This window comes from Schistosoma haematobium, chromosome 3 (assembly GCF_000699445.3).
Source record: "Schistosoma haematobium chromosome 3, whole genome shotgun sequence".
NCBI lineage: Eukaryota > Metazoa > Platyhelminthes > Trematoda > Strigeidida > Schistosomatidae > Schistosoma > Schistosoma haematobium.
Window position 1 is genome coordinate 16,885,343 of NC_067198.1, and position 18,120 is coordinate 16,903,462.

At 34.3% G+C, this 18,120-nt stretch overlaps 1 protein-coding gene across 1 annotated transcript; it reads right to left on the reverse strand.

The window, feature by feature from the left end:
• Positions 1 to 4,152: 4,152 nt before the first annotated feature.
• On the reverse strand, positions 4,153 to 7,991 carry MS3_00000062 (uncharacterized protein). Its single transcript, XM_051207985.1, has one exon. It carries the CDS (start codon positions 6,003 to 6,005, stop codon positions 5,226 to 5,228), a length of 780 nt encoding a protein of 259 aa, XP_051069105.1. The 5' UTR covers positions 6,006 to 7,991; the 3' UTR covers positions 4,153 to 5,225.
• Between the last annotated feature and the right edge of the window lie 10,129 nt (positions 7,992 to 18,120).

Below are 18,120 nucleotides of genomic sequence, written 5' to 3' on the forward strand. Positions count from 1 at the left end.
CACCTATACACCAAAGGATTCATTTGTATTTGCTGACGGCATGAATCACCTAAATATTCCTGGTAAGTTTATGGTTTCTTATGACGTAACATCATTGTTTACCATTTACAGTTAAGTTTGTATAATGTTCCTTAATTTTCAATATAATTCTATCTAATCAAGTAAAACTGTTGCTATGAAGACTAAAGTAATTTATATACGTATAACTGTAGTGAACGAAGTCTTGGTGTGGATAGCCAATTTATTGTTTAATACAAAGTCATAGTGTCTTCATAGAATACGAAAACCATAAATTAAATACATCATTTGTATATCATCTATCAGTTGTCTTTTACAAACTTCAACTTTCCTTCCTTATTTTGATTGCGCTCAGTTTTCTCCTCTGTTCTGTTCATTTTATTCTTCTTAATCTTCCGCTCTCAGGAGTCCAATTTCCGATTGCTGCTACATACAACTACATAAGTAGCATACACTACATATAATGACTTAAATAAATGTTTGAAGACAAATGCGTCTAACTATTGTTTAATTTATAACTCATCGCAATTAAATTTCATTTATTTCATTTGTGTCTGAATCTCCTCATTATGATTGTTAAGGGTTGCATTTGATCAATCTTTTTGAGCAGATTGCTTTGATATCAGCATTTAGTTACAAGTTGACTAATGGTTGGCAGTAGAATTCAAGAAGTGCATTTTATTCTATGTCCAAAGAGACTGATTAATTGCAGTCCCTAAGCAATAACAAGAAGATTTTAGAAAAACTTAAAATACATAAACGTAGCATAAACTTGTAATTACGTAGATTTATTATCTCGATAAATAAGACGTTAGAGTCTGAAGAAAAAGGCATTGAACTTAAAGTTCGCTATAAAAAATCAAAGTTGAACTTTCAGAAACATACATTCAAAACAACCGTCCTGGATTTTACTGCCATTCACTAATAAACTTCATAATCAATTAACATTTTATCATAAAGTCTATTTTGTTTAAACAGTTCTTGCTGCAATAAATTTTGTATGTTATCCTACAGTTCAACACTGTCTTCACAGAAATTTATTTTATCTAAAAACTATAACTGATCTTACTTTTGTTATTACTAGGTTATTTTTGAATAGGTAAGCAGATGAATTAAACCCCGATATTTTTCATAAGACTCATTACAATAACTAATAATGGATTATATAATTATTAAATAGTGAAAACATAGTTTTAGATAAAATGCGCAAGCTATTGCAGATAGTCTTACATTGAATTCATATAAATGCATTAAATATGCTCCCATAGTGTCGCTGTATTACATAACTTTTAATAATAATACATTGATTGCTATATTACATATTAATAAAGATAGAATATAAGTTGAAACAGAAAGCATATCTTTGTTGGTTGAAACAAGATTTATTTTAGTATAAAACTAGGAGATTTAAAAATACTTAGTATTCTGTCGAGTAATTAAGATAAAGGTTTTTGCAGTTTTCCAACCTTTTGGGGGTCCGTTTAATAAATGTTAGATAGATGTTACCGATGAAATCAAAGACAGGAACGTTTGTTCCCATTTAGAACTCTCCAGATAAATATACCTGCACTTCAGTGTCGGTGTTCATATTAAGACTAGAAATCGGTTTATTTCAATGCGAATACCAGCACATTTCCCAATGTGCTTCTGAGGAAATGTAGTTGAATTTTAACAAAATCTTGTGACTGAATGACGGCATTAGGTTAATTCGATCAGGATGCCTATATACAGTTGTAGCCCTTAAAGTCAAAAACCATAAAACACAAAAGAATACAAACAAAAGCGACTTTCAGTCTCACAATAACGGTTCAATAAATTTCATTGGTAACTTTTAGAACAGTTTCATTTTCCTTCTTTGTTGGTAACCTGCTATTATTTCAAAAAAGCTTTGGACTTTCAGCTTCTGATTAGAAAATTAGATTTACAAAATTCATGTACTTCTTCAGTATTGAAGTTGTAAAAAATTGTTAGGTTTTATTGAGATCAAGAAAAACTCTAAGTTTGAGAACTACTCAAACATGAAAGTACTAAACTGCTAGTTCATCCTAGTGCGGAGCTCTTCAGCTATGCTCACCCACGAACATATCTCAAGAGATCAAACCTCTAGGTCACTGATTCGAAGTAAAATAGTTTACAAGTTTATCTTCGATCAGTCTTCGAAATTACTTGGCTATCCCTCATTGTTTCCCATGGTTGCCTTCCTCACACTCAGCACAATTGAACCACGACACTATCCGCTTCTCGTAAGAACTCTGGAAGTTTTCTCTCAAAACTAATCATTAGTGAGCATATTATAAGTATCAGTGTGAGGGTTGTGGAGATGATTGCATCTTACTAAAGAGTTTCATTCTCGGACGTCACAGTTATCTAATGCTTCAAGTTCTTTATCAGCGTTATGAAAAAAGAATAGTACAAGATCACTTTTTGGGAATAATCACATCAGAATTAAGTGTAAAAAACTAGCGATGGGATTAAGCATAACTGATTTGTATAAATTAAGCTTTAACTAATCCATCTTAAGTGTTGTAAAAGAAAGATTTTACAGATGATGGAATAATCTGTCAACTCACATAAACAGTTGTATATCTTTCATTAACACATATTATTGTCACGAAACTCTTCTCATATTTGTTAATATATTTTATATACTATTTCTACACTAATATATATAATCATAGTTTACTTTTACTTATAGGTATAAATTGTTCATTATGTTATAGAGATTTATGGCTTACTTAAATATTCTCAATAAATCAACATTAAACAGTGAGTTAAACAATGAAATAATATTACAAACACATGTAATAGATTTATGGTTTTTATAGTATTGGAGAATGCTGATCGACGGCCTATGCTCCATTGAGAGTAACAGGCGTAAGTAAGGAAGTAAATATATTTTTAAAGTTTCATGCTTACTTGCATTTAAGCCTTGAACGTATAACTCACAAATTAGATCTATAATATAGGAGATTGTTATATGCATATGTACACAAAAAAGAAAAATGAAACAGTTACGGATTATGTAAATTAAATATATATTTCTTAAAAGTATAACAGCTTTAGAATGTCACAAAGTAATGAACAGGGTCTTCAATTTAAATTGACAAACAATGGGATAGATTGTACAAATTATTTTCAAATGAGCACTTAGAACGACTAATAAGTGAATGTAATTTTGTTAAGTTTCGTTATTGCTTGAATGCTATTACTGATGCGTCTTACTCGAACGGAACGAAGGATCAATGTTTCAGCGACTCGATAGCTATTCTGGTTCGTTGTTCCCGACTCTGCTAACTCGATCGAGAAGTCTGGGCAAGTTGTAGAAAGTGTATTCTACAGACAAACAGCAGATAATAAGTCAATCAAACACACAAATCAAGCGTATTTATACAATTATTTACAATCGATATTGTCATAGAAAATTTTTAAACATTAATCAGCGAGTTCATTAATTGACCTATTTGCGCATTTAATCGATAGTTCATCAATTGACCCCAATAAAAATATCTAACATTTAATCGATAAAATGATCGATAAGATAAAATTTAAAAATATGAGTTTGGGGATCTATCGTTCCCAACACTCCTCCCCTTTTTTTAAATAGCGGGCTTTCCTGGGGTCAACCTGCATTCTGACTGTTACTCGCCGTTCTCGGATAGGCCACCGTCTGGGACGTGTTTCAGCTTGTTGTTGAGGTTTTTCTTTTGGTGGGGTTGCCGGTAAGTTGAATGTGTCTAGCAGGATGTCAAGAGGAATATTTGATTCTGTTGATGGGCGGTCTGGGGCTAACCGTTTGCATAACTGATTCCGATGGCGTTGCCACCTGTCACTGCCTACCTCAACTTCGTACATGACTCGGCCAACTCTTCTGACCACTCGCGCTTCTGCCCATGGACCATGGGTCGGTCTGTAATCACGGGCAAACACCGGACATCCCACTTTCTACGTGGATCGCTTTTCAAACTTTGTCCGTACTGATGTCGGTGCATTACTTGGATGCATCAGGCTGTGGATCGTCTTCAGTCTTCTTCCCATTAGGATCTCTGCTGGGGACTTTCGCTCCGGCAACGTCTCATTTGGTGTTGTTCGGTATACATTTAAGAAATTTTGCAACGCGTCTGCTGGCGTCCCCTCTCCTTTTGCCTTAGCCAAGGCTCTTTTAAACGTATCCACAAACCTTTCTGCTTGCCCATTCGACTGCGGGTGGTATGGTGGTGACCGAAAGTGCTTTATGGCTAGCCGTTGACAGAAAGACTGGAATTGGCTGGGGGTGAACTGTGAACCGTTGTCAGATACAATGGCATCCAGTATACCATTTCGAGAGAAAATTCCTGTGAGGATATGTGGTGTTTTAATCGTCGTTGGCGGTATGATAGGGTTGATTTCAGGCCGTTTCGAAAGGGCGTCGACTACAACTAGATACATGGTTCCGTTAATCGGGCCTTCAAAGTCGACGTGTATCCTGGACCAAGGATGATCAGGTTGTGACCATGAAACTGGTGGAACTTTGCCGTTCACTTTTGCTGCTTGCTGACACCGCACACATTTTCCGACCAATTCTGTTATATGTTGATCCATTAGCGCCCAATACGCATGACTTCTGGCTATGGATTTCATTCGTCTAACCCCCGGATGACCAAGGTGGAACTGTTTCAGCACTTTTGCACGAAGGGATTCCGGCACGACCACTCTCTCTCCGAACATCAAGCAGTCGTTTACAATGCATAGAGAATCCCGCCGCTGATACAGCTGTTTCGTGTCACCATCAAACTTCTTAGACGACCAACCGCTGGTGACATAGCTCATAGTTCTCTTGATAATGGGGTCGCTCTTAGAAGCATTTTGTATGTCCGTTGCAGATACCGGCAAAGTTCGTATTGCGGTCGTCAGATAACATTCGGCGTGGTCTTCCGCTAGCAGAGATGCGATTACCGTGTTTTCCTCAGCCGCCAACTGGTCACTAATGAGCCGTGATAAGGCATCCGCCTGACCGAATTGTTGAGTGTGTCGGTACTGGATTTCGAAATCATACCCCAAGAGTGCTAAGGCCCATCTCTGAAGACGATTTGCTGAATGAGCTGGAATGCCAGATTTCGACCCGAATATTGCGAGTAAAGGCTTGTGATCTGTGAGAAGCGTGAATCTCCGACCGCACAGGAACTTGTGAAAACGGCGCACAGCAAACACAAGCGCAAGAGCTTCTTTTTCTATCTGGCTGTATTTTTTTCTGCTGGGGTTAGTGTACGGTCTGCATGCATAATGGCTTTTTCCGACGCATCCGGAAACTGGTGGGAGATAACAGCGCCTAGGCCATACGCTGAAGCGTCTGCAGCTACGATGATCGGCATGGCTGGATCGTAGTGTGTCAACAGCAGTTCCGAAATAATAATGGACTTCAGTTTACAAAAGGCAGTGTCACACTGTTTAGTCCAGTTCCAAGAGCCGTTCTTCTGCAGTAAGCTATTGAGTGGAGCGCGAATATCATGCATCGATGGAACGAACGCTGAGTAATAGCTGACAAGTCCCAGGAAGGAATGTAGTGCCGAGACATTAGTGGGAGTGGGAATCAGTTTGATAGCTCGGATATTCTCAGGATCCGGCCTACGGCCGTCGGCATCGAAAATGAACCCCAAGTATTTTACCGACTGCAAATAAAACTGGCATTTCTCTGGGCGTAACCGGAACCCGTTGTCACTGATGCGTTGCAGTACCAATGTTGTGCGTTCTCGTAGCTGTTCTAATGTCGTTGCTACAATTAAAATGTCATCCAAATAAGCCGCGACTCCCGAGATACCTGATAGGATGGTATCCGTTAGTTGTTGGAAAATAGATGGTGCAGTTTTGACTCCGAAAGGTAGACGGTTATACTGGAACAAACCACGATGAGTATTGATAGTTAACAGCTCTCTTGATGCTTCATCTACTTCCACTTGCAAATAAGCATCAGCTAGATCCAGCTTAGCGAAAAATCTTCCCCCAGTCAGCATGGTAAATAGGTCTGCAGGAACAGGCAGGGGATAATGATGTTGTTCCAGAGCTGCATTGAGACCTGTTGAAAAGTCAGCACATACGCGTATCGTGCCATTGGTCTTCTTAATAACCACAATAGGTGCTGCCCATGCAGAGTAGGAAACGGGAGTGATAACTCCTTGTTGTTGAAGGCGGTTCAATTCTTCATCTACTGTTTGTAATGTTGCATAAGGGACAGGTCTCTTTGGGCGAAAAACAGGCTTAGTCCAGTTTTCAATCGAAGTGTTGCTTTCATGGCAGAGCAGCGACCCGATCCAGGTTGGAAAATAGTTGAAAACTGCGTCATTAAGTTCCTCGTATAAGCTTCCAAGTCATGTGGTTGTTGTCGTAGTTGGGGTTGTGATACCAGGTTGCATATGGTATTCAACGGGACATCAGCTAAATTCAAGTGATCGAACCAATCTGACCCGAGCAAATTTAGATCAGCTGGCGTTATGTAGCATACCCCAACAAATGCCAAATCACGGAAAGTAACTGTACATTCCATTTGTCCTAGCAGGTGAAGGCAATTACCACACGCAGTACGAGGCTTTTGCGTTGTACGCTTCAAGTTTGGGCTGCCCATTTTGATCCGTCTTACGAGAGATACTGACATCTGCTGCTGTATCTATTTGCAATTAAGATGAATGCCCACTAATGTTAACAGTAATAAATTTTCTCTGACTTGGTGATGAGCTTTGACGCGAAGATACTAAGCTCAATGAATTGGTGCGGGATCTAGAAAGGGTCTTTTTGGTATTTCTGGACTGACTTGGAGTCTTCTTCGTCAGACAAAAACCATCCTTATGACCAATAACCTTACACTTCTTGCATCGATGTTGATTAAATGGGCAGTTTCGAACGTAGTGCCATGCACCACATTGCCAGCAAGGAGCAGGATCTATCGTCCCCAACAAATTTCGAAGGCGCGTATGAAGGTTTTTGATTGAATATTATGAACAGAAAGGTATTATGTACAGAACCAAGGTGTGTAAATGGTCGGAAACTGGAACAATGACATTAACGCAGTCAATCCGTAACCATCAAGATTGTATTGACATCATCACTGAAGTAAATTAAATTTAAATCACTCCTAAGATGGCTACCAAATATTTATTCACTGATACTCACAATAAACTAAGCTCACAATGCCGGCAATTCATATGAATAAAGTATATGATATCAAGTGGTTAATTTCCTGATCTAAAAAAATCATTTCTGTTTTATATCTAAATGGCTCAAGATATTATGATATGTAGTTAATTTCCAACTAATATACAAATCTTTACATCCAGATGACACTTGTACAATCTCTCTCACTCTCCTTGATTATTTAAATAATTACACATTGACCCCCGTTTTCTTTTATGGATTATTTAACCAAATCTAATAGTTAACAGATTCCCAATTCAAATTTACATTTTCAGAATGGCTTTTGTGGAGATTTTTAGAAATTTCACTTGTTGAAATCATCCTAGGACGAAACGGCCGTCCAGTGGTTCCAGGTTTTCCATGGTGCTCTAGCTTCAATTGACTCCATTTGAACAAGTGAAATTTCTAAAAATCTCCACAAAACCTATTCTGATAATAATAATAATCACCTTCTCACTAATCACTGACTTCACGAGATACTCCTGGATTTCTAGTGAGAAGTCGTTACCAGTGGAGTTCAACCAAGTCTGTTGTAAGATAGTAACTCACTGAAGACAAAGGTGTACGGTGGCGCAACTTCGTGGAATGGTTGGAGTTAGACATTAACACCATTGGATGCCGGCTCAGTGGTCTAGTTGGTTAAGCGCCTGGCGCGAGACTTACATTTTTATTTGCCAATTTTTATCTCATCATCTTATGCAATTGAACCATTCTTAAAATGCTAAATTTCAATCTTAAATTCTTATGTAGTGATTAAGCATAGCTGAATGAATTTTATGCTCAAATCTTCAATAAATCATATAATAATCAACCAATTTATATTCTATATTTATCATTATTATGTTTGTTTATTTATTTATAATCATTTCATTTTATATTCAAATTTATAATTAGTTATTAGTATACAGCTAATGGAATAGAGATATTCTTTGTTCAAATGAGAATAGAGTTATTTAAGTTATTAAATACTTCTTAAGTAAATGTGACATTTTCTAATGGTAAATAGATGTTTGTTGTTACCGTCGTTGTTGTTTTGTTTCTTCTTAATATAATAATCCCTTATGCGTACATAATTACATTTAATAATAATGAATTAAATCTAATGGATTATTATTATGCTGTTTTTACATATTTAATATGAATAAAATTACAATTTACTATTAATTTAATTTCAATAAACAACATTCTATCTCATGTGAATTAATTTACTTAACTTTAAGTAAACAGTCCATAAAACCTTAAAAATAAATATGTAAATGAATCATGACATATAAATTAATGGATTGTCAAAAGAAACAACAACAACAAAATTCATTTATTAATTTGTTTATTTTTATTATAAAATAAGAAAAAATTCATTATTTTATTTAACTATGAAATAAATAAATAAATAATCAAATGAATAATGATTCGTAAGTTTTCATTTCATTTAATTATTTAATTCATGTCAAAATAATCTATAATATTCAAAGAAAAAGAAAAAAAGAAAGAAAAAAAACAAAAAAGTAAACAAATACTCATTTCAATTTACTATGATGTGTATCTAAATCTTCTATATTTTTTTCGTAAGCAATGATGGATAGTGGCTAGCAGTGGAATCCAAGACTCGTCATCTAGATGTACCTGCATCTCAGAGTTGATGTTCACCCTGGAACTCGAACCCAGTAACATTCGCTTAAAACCCCATCGCGTTATTCACTCATCTACTGAGTCCTAATAGACACTTGCTTGTGCGATGGGGCGAATTTTAAATTCAATTGGTATTGTTTGGCTTGTATCGTCCCATTGATGTTTAAGACTGCAATTGATCAGTGTGTTATTGGCATATTTGCTTACTGTGTGCATGCCTTGATATTGCCTTAATTCATAAGCTTTTTTGTAAGCAATGATGGATAGTGGCTAGCAGTGGAATCCAGTTTGACGGGCGTTTCGTCCTATTTGGGACTCATCAACTAGATGTACCTGCATCTTAGATTTGACGTTTATTCTGGGACTCGAACCCAGTACCATTCGCTTCAAACAGACTGATCAGCTGCAGCCTTAAACCTCAATGGGAAGATACAAGCCAAACAATACCAAGTGAACTATATTTCTTTATAAAAATAAATCGGAATCAAAATTATGCTTAAACTTTCTTTTTTTTTGTTTTTTTAGAAAAAAGGGGGAATTTTTTGTCAATTTTATATTTTATTTTTATCTTTCTCCTTTTTTTCTCTCTCTCCCTCTTTGTTCATTATTTTCTATACTCGGAATAAAGGTCATAATATAATGGAAATTAAAATGACTATTATTGTAAATGAATAAGGTTTTATAAACATATATATGATTATATTCATAACAAAATAATTTGATAGATTTATATTTTGCCCTGAAAGAAAGTAAAAAGAAAGAAAAAAAGAAAAAAAAAAGAAAACAAATTTATTAATTAATGATAAATTTGTGGATGTATGTACTTATATTGTTTGAGTTATTGTTTTCATATTATAATGTTTAGTGAAAAGAGAATAATTGTTCAATCATGAATTATCAATAATGAGTATCTGAATAAAATAATGGTTACTGTTAAATACATCATACATAATGCTATAAGTTAGCACCCTAAAGTAAGACACTAACAAAATCAATTATTTCAGGAGTGTAATAAGAAGACGAAGATTATCAGAATTATGTGAATTATATAATAGTGCAATACATTTCGAACAATCTGATTACACATATACTTTTTAACAACATTTATATATAAATATAAGAAGTCAAATAGATTATAAATGGAGGGTAAGAGACAAGGATAATAAAACATATTCGCACTAGTGACTAATGCTCAGTTGGAGAATAGGGTGAAAATCCGGAGGAGTCCCTATCAACACGTCATTGATCGAAACATGAGAGTTCTGGTCAGTCGGACGTCATATGTCTCGTATCGGGACAGACAGTATGCGGAATGTGCAATGTATAGGAACAAAGTGATGCAGATGCACTCTGGATAATAAGTTAATATTACCGGGGTAGGTTTAAGGTAAGAACAAACTGTTTTTGAATACACAAAGGGGATTTGAATTTTCATATGGCTAAGGCTTAGTAAACCTTAGCATACGCTTTTTTACACTTTTATACAATACCACAGAAGCCGAGTTAAGATCAATCTTATGGCCTGTTTCGATCACATGTTTGGCAATAGAGGATGGTGAATGTTTATCGTCTACTCTTATTGGGTTATTTGATTATATTTGTTTCTGCAACCATTTTGGTACATGTTCACACACACCATAATTTTGAGATCACGATTGTCCCTCCCTATGTATGTGTGACTACACACACATTTAAATTGGTAAACACAGTGGGATGTGATACAATCGTTTTCATATCTTTTAGGTTTTGGATGAAGCATGAACCTTGTTCTTTCCTTGACAGTAACATTAGCTGCGCAAAACGTTTTGTTGATGACTGGTTTAAGCCTTCGTTTCAATAAAAGGCTATTTGAATCACCTCTAAATGGTAAGGTGATATAGACAGGCTTTTTCCCGCCAAGGCTACAGTAGGTCTTACTGTACCATGAACTTTCCATCTATTTATGAATTTCAGGGGATAGCCATTTCCCACTAATGTTTTGTTTAGCGACCTAACATCATCATCAATGGCGTCATTTGTACAGATACGATCAATCCTGTTAAATAGGCATCTTATAAAACCCCGTTCGCATTGCACAGGGCAATAACTATAATAGCTATAGTATTGGCCTGCCTACGTTGGTTTTCTAAAAATGGATCGTTTGATTGAGCCAAGAGGGAAGGAAAGCTGGTCGTTCTTCTCTTCTTCGCATGAGAGACTGATATGGTTTTGAATAGTGTTGAGTTTATTCAATAAATAGTTCATATCTTCCTTTCTTTCACAGACAACTAAGATATCGTCCACATATCTCTTAGTTATGCCAAACAAGAATAAAATTATGTGTAATATGAGAAAAACATTTTTAATAAAATGGTATATCTTGAATATTTACGACGATATATATATGATAATGGATAAAATGCAAACAACAATGTTGGTAAGCCAATGAAGTAACATAACTTGTAATCAAATCCGTAGGATATAAAATATATTACAACATTGTAATTCTTCCTATATAATTCTAATAATTTAATGCTTTTAAATAGCATTTGAAAGTTTAGTTTGTTAATACAGTTACAAAATTTTTTGTAAGCAATGATGGATAGTGGCTAGCAGTGGAATCCAGGATGCGTATTTCGTCCTATGTGGGGCTCGTCAGCTGGGTGTACCTGCATCTCAGAGTTGATGTTCACTCTGGAACTCGAACCCAGTAACATTCGCTTAAAACCCCATCGCGTTATCTACTCAGCTACTGAGTCCTGATAGCCACTTGCTTGTGCGATGGGATGAATTTTAAATTCACTTGGTATTGTTTGTTTGAATCTTCCCATTGAGGTTCAAGACTGCAATTGATCAGTGTGTTATTGGCATATATGCTTACTGCGCGTATGCCTCGATATTGCTTTAATTCACAAAATGCATAAATCCTTTTTACCAAAGAATTCCAGTTGCATATTCATTTCAACAAAATATATGTATCAAATCATTAATCAACAATAATAGACAAGATTACAATTTATGGACGAACCAATCAGATATACGATAACACATCTTGGATATTGGTGAGAAATTCATTCATCCATTTGTCTAAATAGCGTTTTTGATGTTTTAGATGATATCAGTTCACGATGAAAATTTTAAATCAAATTCTTATCCTATCAACTGGAAATTATATTTCTAATTCCTCACGCTGTTCTATAACCCTCATTTTGGCTAGTTAGTTGGTGGATATTAGAGTCGCCCAAAGGTCGGTCATAAATTATAATCTTACTAAATAATACATAGATGTTAAATAAGTAACAATTATGTGTTTGTAAGTAAACATTCTTGAATAGTCTCTTTACGTAGCTGGCTTTGTTTTATTGTCCATAAATTACGAAAGAATGAATAGGATAAATATTTTTTTAGGGAAAAATATTAGATAATGATTAAGAACTAGAAAGTACTAGACAAATGTTCCGTTATCCTTCGTTCAAAAGTATACACACAAAACCTTTTCAGGAATTCAATCAAAGAACTCCATTCCCCGAAACAAATAAATGACCCGCAGATATTTGAGTTTGTATCCTTACAAACGTGAAACGTTCTTGATTATTTTACTATGTACAAACTAAATAGCGGTGCTATCATCTCACAATTAGTGAAAATACAAACTCAAAAGAGTATATATATGTTCATAAAAATTATAAACAAGACGAAATCTCTATCTTGAGAATAATTCAGAACATCACAGTTTGCAACAAAATTGAAATAGTACAATACATTCATAACATATTTGAGTATATGAGAATTTTGGCGTGCTTTTATAATGTTTCTTTATGTGATCACATTTATCGCCCCCAGGTAAAGGAACTTGTTTCTTTACGATGTGTTTCTATACAATTTGAAAAACCTTTTTTTAAAGAAATAGAATACTGCTTAAAATTAATATGAAAGTATTGTATAGTTAACAATAAACATGAGTAACTAACTTGACCTCTAAGTATTCTGTTTACTTGTACACAATCAGACAATCTAGACCATACCGATATCAAACACATGGCTACATGAATTGAGAAATGAATGCAAATATATTGATCAACAGTTGTGGATTCTTTCTTTGTTAAAATAAATAAGTTTGCAATAACAACTTATATGTTAAATAAAAGGAACGATTTTTATTGCCCATAATATTACAGTTTCAATAAATTCACTTGGTATTGTTTGTTTGAATCTTCCCATTGATGTTTAGGACTGCAATTGATCAGTCTGCTATTGGCATATGTGCATACTGTACGTATTGCCTCGATATAGTCCTAATTCACAAGCATTATATACAAATATGGATAGTGGCTAACAGTGAAATCCAGGATGCATGTTTCGTCTTATGTGGGGCTTGTCAACTGGATGTACCTGCATCTCAGAGTCAATGTCCACTTTCGGACTCGAACTCAGCACCGTTCGCTTCAAATGCTATCGCGTTATCTACTTAGCTACTTAGTTCTGATAGCCACTTGTTTGTGCATTAGGATGAAGTTTAAATTCATAATTTAAATTATAATTTCATTGTTTATCAATATTCTTTTAGAATTTTTAGTCAAAATAGCTTGCAATTCAGTTTGTTTCTATAATACAAAACTCAATGAATGTAGTTTTTAGTAGTTACAAAATACTAAAAAAAAATATTTTTTTTTCGGTTACTTTTTATTATTAACTCCTAGATAGAAAAGAGAAAAGAAGCTCAAAAAAAACAAGAATTCATCTTGACCTAGCAACTTAATAATGTATATTCAACATCAAATAATGCTTCATTTGTACAATTTTATTGGCTATCAACAATTAGGATTCAAAAGTTTAAAAATCCCTATAGAATATTCAAAAACAATGAATATTTGAAAAGTCATTGTTTCCAATCATTTTTCTTTCAGGCTCTTCATTCATTAGAATTCCATGATTAATGTATGAAATTAGATAAAATATTAGAATATATATATTTATATACATACATATTTCTTATCTCTTCGTGAATATGACCTCTTAACCTTACCATTGACATATTTAGTTCGTATATTTTGTTTAGTATTTATGAATTAATTAATTTGAAGTTTACGTTTACTAATCTATGTGACATTAATCTAAGTAGGACATTGGTATGCGTACGTTAATTAATTTGTTTCATGCAATAAAATAATTATGAAATGATAACTGCAGAACCTGAAAAATTCTTAATTCATTTTAAAAACTTAATAGCTTGTGTAAAATTTTTAAAAAAAGTTTTTCATTCCACTGTTAGTATTCCTTTCATATTTCATCATTAGTTCAGTGATTGTCGTGTATGTGGATCATAAGATACCACAACTTGAATTGGTTTTAATAAAATCTTTGAGTAAAATTTTAGAGTATTTAATTAGATTTTTTTTATAATATTCAGTATATTTCTACATTAGTTTACAGTCAGTATTTAGCTCACATCAATTCAGGGTTAAAAGTATACTTAATTCTAATTCCTACGATTCCTTAAATATACTTCGGTTAATTGCTGAGATCATCAGTCAATTGAAGCTAGACCACCATGGAAAACCTGGAAGCACTGGACGGCCGTTTCGTCCTACTGTGGGACTCCGCAGCAGTGCGCATCCACGATCCCGCTCGCGTGATTCGAATCCAGGACCTACTGGTCTCGCGCGCGAGTACTTAACCACTAGATCACTGAGCCGACTGGCATCTAACGGTGTTAATGTCCAACTTCAACTGATCCACGAAATCGAGCGACACATCCACCACTGTCATCAGTGAGTTATTATCTCACAACAGACTCGGTTGAACTCCACTGGTCACTGCTTCTCACTAGAACTCCAGGATATACATCTTGAAGCCAGTCACTAGTGAGCATATGTTGATTTTTATCAAAAGGGGTTTTTTGTTGTGGTCTAGCTTCAACTGACCCATGATCTCAACAATTGAAATCACTAAAATCTCCACAAAACCCATTTCTGATATTTCATTTACTCAAGAGAATGATGTTAAAACGGAAACACCGACTTACAAAATATTAATTATCATAGTAAACTTCAACATGCCAAAGTGTAAACATGAGTTATTACGTGGGACAACAACATTCATCATTATACTTCTTTAAGTGTTAAGTACCTTTTTCAATTCATCAAAAAGCTATATTCATTAATCATCTTTCCATTCACTTTCAGTGTGATTATAATCCTTTCGTTAAAAATGTTTTGAGTAAACTATACAGAATAACTGAACAATAAATATTTTATAGTCATAGAAAATATGGTGATACTGATAATGACAACAAAACTTACTCATTATCTTCAATTACAGTTATCTTTTATCAGCACTGTTCTCAACATAAAGAAATATAGAAATATTGATAATTAATACTAATCATTTTGTCAGAGCTAATTAAAATAATAATAATTAAGTCTTGGTAAGTAACTATTCAGAATGTATATCAAATGATTGATCATTGATCATTACACTTGTTACCCCTCGTGGAGGAGCACTTGCCGGCAACCAGCATTCTCCACCCAACTTTGTTCTGGACAATCCTTTCCAAATGTTTTCATTTCCTATTCATCCTTTTCATATCTGCTTCCGATTCTCGGTGCAGTGTTCTCTGGTCATCCTCTTTTCCGTTTTCCTTCAGAATTCGAAGTTGGAGCTTGTCTCGTGATTCACTTTGATGATTTGCGTAATGTATGTTCTATCCATTTCTATCGTCTCTTCCTAATTTCCTCTTCAAATGGAAGCTGGTTTGTTCTCTCCCACAGAAGGTTGTTTCTGATGGTATCCGGTCAACGGACATTGAGTATCGTTTATAGACCATTGTCTATAGACACTTGCACCTTTTTGATGTCGGTTGTAGTAGTTCTTCAAGTTTCAACTCCGTACAGTAGAACTGCCTTGACGTTCGTATTGAAGATTCTGACATTAATGCTGGCTGACAGCTGTTTTGAGTTCTACATGTTCTTAAATTGTGGGTATACTGTCCTTACTCTGCCAACCCGTGCTTTTATATCTGCATCTGATCCTCCTTCTTCATAGATGATGCTGGCCAGGTACGTAAAAGTTCCTACTTCTTCCAGAGCATCTCCATCAAGTGGTTAGGGTTCATGTTCTCCGTGTTGTACTCGACGATCATGCTATTTCCTCAGTGAATGTAGTGACCTACTGATGTAGAGGCTTCTGCTACACTGGTTGTCTTAACTTACATTTGCTCTTGTATATGGGATAAAAGTACTTGGTCATCTGTGAAGTCCAAATCGTATAGTTGCATGCAAGCTGTCTGTTGTATTCCGTGCTTCTTCTGAGATGTCGAGGTCTTCATAATCCAATCAACCATCAAAAGAAATAGAAAGGGTGAGAGTAACTAGCCTTGTCTGACTCCGGTCATCAACTAGAATACGTCTGTTATCTGTCCTCCATAAATGCAGTGTAGTTCATCGTATGAATTCCGAATGGTGTTGATAGCTTTCTCTTGTACACCATATTATCGAAGAATGTTCCGTAAGTTTATCCTATCCATACTGTCAAATGCATTCTCATAGTCAATGGAGTTGATGTATAGTCACGAGTTATATTCAGTAGATTGTCCAACGATGATCAGTAGTGTGGTGATTTGGTCTGTGTATGACCGATCATTACGGAATCCAGCCTGTTGACCTCGAAACTGGTCATCTACTGGATATTTCATCCGGTTCGGCAACACTCTATTGAAAACATTTTATAATACCGATAGTGGTATGATGTTTCTTTAGTTCTCACACTTGCTCAGATCTCCTTACCTTGGTATCTTGATGAAGTATTCTTCATTCACTTCTAACGGCACTTGTTCTTCCTTCCACATATCATCATCATCTAGGTAATAAATATTTATGTAACTATTCAATTTGTTCATATCATAAACAGTTAGTGTTTTGTTTTTCTATATTATTTTTTCACTTACATTTATTAAATAATCATATATATATATATATATATATATATATATATATATATATATATTGAAGACGTATGTATCTTGATTATGCAACGACAGACACATTACAGTGATGTTTACATGAATAATGTATATGGGTATATTATTCTCCAATTTCCTTTTCTTTCTCAAGTTCATATTTATGCCTAGTGGAAATTTATTAGATTGATTAAATAGACTAAGAGAAAATAACCACAAAGACGGATAAAACAAAACGTCTATTACATATAAGTAACAAATGTCATTGTGATTCATCATATAACGAAATTATTATTGTAGAGAATAATAATAATAATATTCATTTGAACAACATCTGAGTGATAAACAGAACTGAGTAAATTCTAATACTTTGAATATATATGTAGTTGTTAACTTGATCTCACCCACATAACAAATTATTTATTTACTAAGAGATGTTAAAATTAGATTATCATGTTTTAAAGGTTATTGACTATTTTGAAACTTTGAGTTCTTGATATAAATAAATATACTGTGGTGCATGTTACTTATATTGACACAAGTAGTATATGATGTTAGTCGTGAACAAAAGGTCTGGCAGCAGAGAGACAAGAGGATCGAACAGTAAAGAATGGAAACAGGATGCAATTTGTATGAAAATGCAAGAATAATGAAGTCTGATTCATTTTGAGACAATTGGTGGACATTTTGCAAAATTATGCATTTACTTTATGATTGTTAGATTTTATTAACAAGTCCTGTAATTTTGTGTTAAATACATTCGACTGTCCCCACTGGTGTTCTTGTTCACTACAATACAAACTTTAACATGAAGGGGTTATAGAGATTATTAGATTTTTATAGTTTACATCAAAACTGATCCTAATTAGATAAGTATTAAATGAGAAATGGCACTAGTAATCTATTTTGTCCTAGTATTGGATGCGTAATCTCAGTTTATTCACGATATTGAGCTTCTATCTTTAATTCCCCATAGTAAATAGTTGGCTGATATATAAAAATCATGGAATGCTGGCCTGGTAATCTAGAGCTTAAACATTCATATCGAGTCCGAAAGTTTTAGATTTGATTGTTGATAAGATCATGGAGGTCCACTACTGAAGACTCTTATACTTCGATGAAATATCTATATAATGCTTTCAATGGTTGTATGATAATAATCAATTTATGGTGTGATTATATTTTGACTTTAAGTTTTAGTCGTTCAGTTATCATTCAGTTTTATTAGAATATAATATGGAATATAATGTGGAATCCTGACACCCTATTAACTATTCGATATGTAAAAGTAAGTAATGAAATAATAAAATTAAGTTCATACAAAATTAAAAAATACTTTCAAAAATAATACAATACAGATTAAATAATCAGAAAAA

Excerpts from the sequence above, each read along its gene's own strand:
- MS3_00000062 (XM_051207985.1), bottom strand. The coding sequence starts at position 6,005 with ATGCTGACTGGGGGAAGATTTTTCGCTAAGCTGGATCTAGCTGATGCT.